We start from the raw sequence: 6,750 nt of genomic DNA, 5'->3' as shown, positions 1-6,750 counted from the left end.
TACTACTACAGCGTCACTATCAAAACGACTAAATTATTCATTTTAATATTTATTCATGATCTTTAAAATAAGATGCATATGAATCCAATATGATAGGTCTTAATATGAAGATTTGCAAAGACATACCATCATTTATAGTATCAACTGCTGGATTCATTCTCCAAAAGACTGAGAATTCCTAGGTCTGGAATGATTCTCAAAGGTTCCCTGATTTGGACTTCATCCCCTGATGAAATCCTGTCCCTTAGCTAAGGTGTCCTTCAGTGCATCTCTCATGGTTTCATTCCGTAGACTGAAGATGAAGGGATTCAGGAGAGGTGTGATGACACTGGAAAGGATAAACAGAATTTTGCTGAGGTGCAGGCTGCTCTTTTGTGAGGGCCGGACATAGACAAAGATGGAGATCCCGTAGCCCATGGATCCGGTGGTGAAGTGAGAGGCACAGGTGGCAAAGGCTTTGCGTTGACCTTGGCCTGAGGGTATCTTCAGAATGGTGGAGATGATGTATACATAGGAGATGACAGTAAGTGAGAGGGAGCCGGTAAGCAAAACAAAAGAACTGAGGAAATCCAATAGCTCAATGGCACGTATGTCAGCACAGGCTAAGTGGAGTAGGGGGGCACTGTCACAGAAAAAGTGATCTATTTCATTGGGGCCACAGAATGGCAGGACTGCCTTAAGAATGGTGGATGGGAGAATAAGGAGAAAGCTGCCTACCCAGGAGAATATCACAAGATGGACACACAGTGAGCTGGTCATAATCATAGGGTACAGAAGGGGGCTGCAAATGGCTACATAGCAGTCATAGGACATGACGGCAGAAAGGATGAACTCAGTACATCCGGAGAGGAAGTAGAAATAGAGCTGGGCAAAGCATTCACCAAAGGAGATGCTCTTCTTCTCTGACAGAAAACATGCCAACATCTTGGGAACAACACATGTGGTAGTTAATATGTCGCTGAAAGAGAGATTGCTAAGGAAGAAATACATGGGTGAGTGAAGCCTATAATCCACGAGAATCAGGATAATGATGAGCATGTTTCCAAGGATTGTCACTAAATAAGCCAGTAAAAAAATGAAGAAAAGGCGTCCACCAGTGGCTCTGGTTGTAGGTATTCCAATGAGAATAATCTCTGTCACCATGGTCCAATTGACTCTTTCCATGATGGGTAGGGAGTCTCTTCTCTAAACAGAGCCACAATAGAGAAAAAGAACAGAATGCATCACTATTAAAACAGAATCTTGTAAGATAAAACGAGTTCTGTGGTTTTATTTGTTCATTTCTATGGAAAAAATGGCTGTATGATTGAAAAGTACAGCTGGGTTTAATGTTTTTGTAATTTTCAGAAAAAAATATTTGAAAATCAGTGTTCCTAATGATTATGATATATATATATATACACTTGCATTTCATAATTGTTTTTGTCTAACCCCTACAGCTGTACTGTTAACCCATGATAAAAAGGCAGTAATTACCATATTTTTATAAGTTGTCAATAGATAATTATCATTAAGATTATTTCAATAAAATTGCATTTAATCAATGTAAGCAGCAAATAGATTTCTTATTAATAATTGAGATTAAGGTTTTTTTGTTTTTTGGTTTTTTTTTGCGTGGGCAGTCACTGGGAACTGAACTCGGGTCTCCAGCATGGCAGGCAAGAACTCTGCCTGCTGCGCCACCATGGCCCACATGATATTAAGTTTTAACTGATCTTATATTCAAGCACCTTGATCAGACCCACATATTTAAGATATTATTCAGTTAATATGTCTTATATTTGTAGGAGAAAGATAAATTGGGTGTTACATCTTTGTCTTCATGTTTAACTATTGTAAGTAGGTAGAAGTGTCAACCAATTCTGACTGCTAGAGAAATCAGAATAAATTTGCTAATCATCCTTAGATACTGAAAATGGTTGTGTCTAGAGAATCTCAAGTTTTACTAATATTTTCCTTAAACGTTATGGAATACAATGGAATTTTATCTAATAATGAAGATCTTTTAAAACATAAATGAATAAAAACTTAAGGGGAACATTGCTGAACTAATTTAAAATTTTGAGTTTTTGGGAACAGATGAACTGCTTTTTGATACTGATTTTGGAATGCCTCCACAAATGTCTGTGGCGTCATTAGTTATTAACCAGAAATGTTTGAGAAAACACTTTGCTTCATAGAATGGTATATCTCATGCAACATAATTTAAATAAATTGAAAGTATCAGTGGACTGAGAAAATTCCAAATTTGAAGATGACATTAAATAAATTGTCATCTTAAATAAAAATAAACATCAATAATACGCCATTTTGAAAGGATAGAAAAAATTCAAAGAAAATCTTCAAGCCAAAATTAACTTGGGAAGAGCAATGAGCAAACTTCTGAAATGAAAATAAGGTAAAAATAGAAGGAATGAACAAAGAAATATTTAAGAAATAATGACACACCCACTGAAAAATCAGCACATAAGTCATATCAAACCACATAAATGGATTAAGCTTACCTAGCTTAACAATCAGAGATAAGAAAAAAAAGAAACAGAAAGAAAACAAAAAGTCAACTGTATTAATTTGTAAGAAATGAACATAAAATGGGTGAAAAAATTCATTTTAAAAATTGGTATGAATATGTTTGGGTATTAATAAAAAGCAAGTAAAATAGGAAAAATTTCAATTCAAGTAATAAAGAAATCCAACAACAAAGGAAAATTAAGGTAAGTTGATATTTTATAATAAATCTCCTATGGAGATGCAATTATCCATGAATTTATTAGACAGGTAAGATTACATAATGATTATTTTTGTATATGTAAGAAATTCATGGAGTAATAGAGAATAATGGCATATTAAATAATCTGAAGCACTCCATGTTTTCTGATCAAGAGAGCAAACAGTATGCTATGGTAAGGATGTTGATAATATTGTTGATGAAATCAATAATTTATAATTAAATTATGAAAATACATCCAATCTTACATGTTGAGTTTACAGTAACTGAATCAACAGAGAAAGGCAGATTCTATTCCTTGATCTGAAATCAATACTAATATAGTTAAATTTATTAAAATATGTGAGTATATACACTGCATGTGTAATTAAGCACTAGTATGATTTTTATTTTTTATATTGGTCAAAATAAATTAAATGCAATCTTGTAGATAAAAACAATGTTAGTATCTGCCAGCTATGTTTGTATACAATTAAAGCACAGCAATGCAGGACAAATATCCAAAGCATTATAAAGACATCATTAGTATTACTTCATTTTATTTGTTTTAGAAATAGAAAGCAGAAAAATTTTAACTCACATAAATAAGATTCCAGTGTAGCATATCCTGTCATATACCAACTCCCTTAAGAATCTGGGATTTGACTGTGACCATAGAAGTAGTGTAAGGAAATGTAAAACAAGGAAGACCAGACACTCAGACATCATTGCATCACCGTTTATTACTGAATTAGTCAAGTCCTTCCTAATGTTACTCAGCAGGGTGTGGTGAGGGGGACGACTGTGGGAGAGAGCAAGAGACAGAGTGAAAGAGAATGAGAAGGAGAGGGACATAAAGGGAGAGAGATTGGTTGATTAAGAGAGGATGCAAGGAATAAAATATTTAGGCATGAGGCCTTTGAGAAGGGCTTAAAGAAATGGATGAGAATTACTAATGGATACAGCAAGCCATGTGCTAATGTCAGAAAGTCAGAAAAATGGTGAGATTCTGTGTTGTTAAATCACTAATATAATTTCCTTATGGATTATTTAATATAAATATTCAAATAAATTAATCAGACCTTTCAAGACTAACAACTTTCCCTAACATCTTAACCTCAAAGAATTCTCAGATTTTGGGTGGGCCACGGTGGCTCAGCAGGCAAGAATGCTTGCCTGCTATGCCAGGGGACCCAAGTTCGATTCCCTGTGCCTGCCCATGTAAAAAAAAAATAAAAATATTGTTTGGGCGGGCCATGTTGGCTCAGCAGGCAAGGATGCTTGTCTGCCATGCCAGAGGACCCGAGTTCGGTGCCTGCCCATGTAAAAACAAACAAACAAACAAAGAATTCTCAGATTTCTACAATGGTGTTGAGGCCATCTTCTTTTCAGGACTAAGGGAAATATTCCCAGTAGGTTTCTGTATTAGTTAGGGTTCTCTAGAGAAACAGAATCAACAGGGAATACTTGCAAATATAAAATTTATGGAACTGTCTCACGTGACCGTAGGAACGCAGAGTCCAAAATCCACAGGGCAGGCTGCAAAGCCGATGACTCCGATGGATGGCCTGGATGAACTCCACAGGAGAGGCTCACCAGCCAAAGCAGGAATGCAACCTGTCTCCTCTGAGTCCTCCTTAAAAGGCTTCCCATGATTGCATTTAGCATCACTAATTGCAGAAGACACTCCCCTTCGGGTGATTACAAATGGAATCAGCTGTGGATGTCGCTGATGTGATCATGACCTAATCCTATGAAATGTCCTCATTGCAACAGACAGGCCAGCGCTTGCCCAATCAGATAAACAGGTACCACAACTTGGCCAAGTTGACACCCGTCCCTAACCATGACAGTTTCCATTCATTTTAGAAGACATCCAACTTCTTTCCTTAACAATCTCTAAACTTGCTTTATAAAATATCTTCATGCACAGCAGAAATTTCTTAGTAAAGGAAAAAGCAAGTGTAAGTTGGACCTTGTTCCATTTTTCTTTCTTCTGGAATTGGTCTCCAGAGCCAGGTGGAGGGGGTTTCCATAGAGCTGCTGAGACCAGATCACTTCTAAGGACAATTCCACAGTACGCAGCTGGAACATGGTCTTGCAGAGAATAACAAGGCTTTAAAATCAGCCCAGGACCCCTCAGAGTGAACCTTTTCATCTTGGAAAAAACAGCCTAGTTTCTTCTCTCTACAAATTTTGCATGGTAAACTCCTTAATGAATCTATTCCACAGAGACTCTAGTAAATATAGGAAACTTTATTTTCCCAAGAGTCTTTTTAAAAGTAAAGGGCCAAGGAGTTTCAAACGTGAATAACAACTTTTTTAACTGTGTACTGAGACATGGAGAAAATATCTATAATCATGGATATTTGTATGCACATATGTATGTGTTTATGCATGCAGGTGCATTCATATACAATCTATAATCATGCACTACCTCAAAACTGTAGCTAGCTTCCTCCAGTACTGGAGTGAAATTCAGTTACAGCTCAATATCAGTGATTCAAATGAATGTGCAGGATTTATTTTACAAACAGAAATATATGGATGTGAAATCCACGGATGTGAAATCACAAGATCTACTGTTAGGGCTACCACTGTGGTTGAGCATTTGTATCCTGCACATAGACCCTTGGAGACGATTTGGGCAAGGCTGAAATTTACTTCCCACTCCACAGAGCTGTGACATCCTCTGAATTAGGGCACTGGGAAGGCTTTTGTGAAAGCACTTGCTCAGTTATGTTTCTTTTCCAAATTTTCACACACAGAATGAACATTTTCTCTAATTTCCATAGAACCTTCTTATGCACTAATTGTAACCCTGCCTCATATGCGTGAAGGCTATTATTGACTTTCTTCAAAACAAAGATCTTTCTGGAAGAGGATTTAAAATGAATGTGAGATTAGAAAGCTGAATTATAGTATTGTGTCAAGGTATCATCCATGGAGAGTTTGGAATTTAATTGTTGAAGATATGTTAAGTAGCATTTAATAAGATGGATTCAGAAATAACTTATGGGTCCTACGTCCAGAATGTGAGATAGAGGATTGTAAGTGGTACCAGCTTTGAGAGGACTTTGATATTTATACTTTCTATGGAGTCATAATAGAAGAGCAGTTGTTTTAGCCTAATTCCTTCCTTTCTCATGCCAACCAAAGACCTTGATAATTTTCAGAAGTAACATAAAGAAAATGTGGGTTATACAAAATTCCCCACATTAGGTTTAAGTTTGCATATAGAAGACAATTTACCCACAGTTTTCAAGAATTTCATTTTCTTCCAGATATGGATTAATATAGTCCTAATCCATACGAATTTCTGTAACATCTCCAGTGCACCTTCAATCATTCCTCATCTAAGTTATTTTGCTATAAATTCCAGAATCATACAATTGACATTTGTGAGGGACTGCCCTACACTGGTTATTTCATAGGTATTATTTTCAACTCTAAAAATTTTTATTTCATTTTAAGGCAGGGCATTATATGTCCTCCATCTTACTCACAATATCCAGTAAAGTAAAATATATGCTCAATTCTATAATGCTTGACAAATTCATTTTTCTTTTTTTAACTTTTTTATTATTAAAAAAAATTAACAAACAAAACATTTAGATATCATTCCATTCTACATATACAATCAGTAGTTCTTAATATCATCACATAGTTGCATATTCATCATTTCTTAGTACATTTGCATCGATCTAGAAAAAGAAATAAAAAGACAACAGAAAAAGAAATAAAATGATAATAGAGAGAAAAAAAAACTATACGTACCATACCCCTTACCCCTCGCTTTCATTTACCACTATTTCAAACTGAACAAATTCATTTTTCAATAACATAAGTGATTCTCACACAATTTTAAATCAGGAAATTTCTACAGAATGTTAATTAAAGAATAGCAAACTACCTACACTAAAATATAAAGACTATAATGCAATAAATTCATTTTAATGAATTTCTTTCTAAATAAAGATCATCTGTCTTAGTTTCTTAAGAATGTTGTAAGAACATGTCACAAACTAGATGACAAGACAACA

General features: G+C 35.3%; 1 protein-coding gene across 1 annotated transcript; it reads right to left on the bottom strand.

The window, feature by feature from the left end:
* Positions 1 to 219: 219 nt before the first annotated feature.
* LOC143676746 (olfactory receptor 6M1-like) lies at positions 220 to 1,143 on the bottom strand. Its single transcript, XM_077152108.1, has one exon. It carries the CDS (start codon positions 1,141 to 1,143, stop codon positions 220 to 222), a length of 924 nt encoding a protein of 307 aa, XP_077008223.1.
* Positions 1,144 to 6,750: the final 5,607 nt, after the last annotated feature.

This window comes from Tamandua tetradactyla, chromosome 3 (genome assembly GCF_023851605.1).
Source record: "Tamandua tetradactyla isolate mTamTet1 chromosome 3, mTamTet1.pri, whole genome shotgun sequence".
NCBI classification, from domain to species: Eukaryota; Metazoa; Chordata; class Mammalia; order Pilosa; family Myrmecophagidae; genus Tamandua; species Tamandua tetradactyla.
The sequence above is the reverse complement of the archived record's forward strand: the minus strand, read 5'-3'. Positions and strand labels throughout refer to the sequence as shown.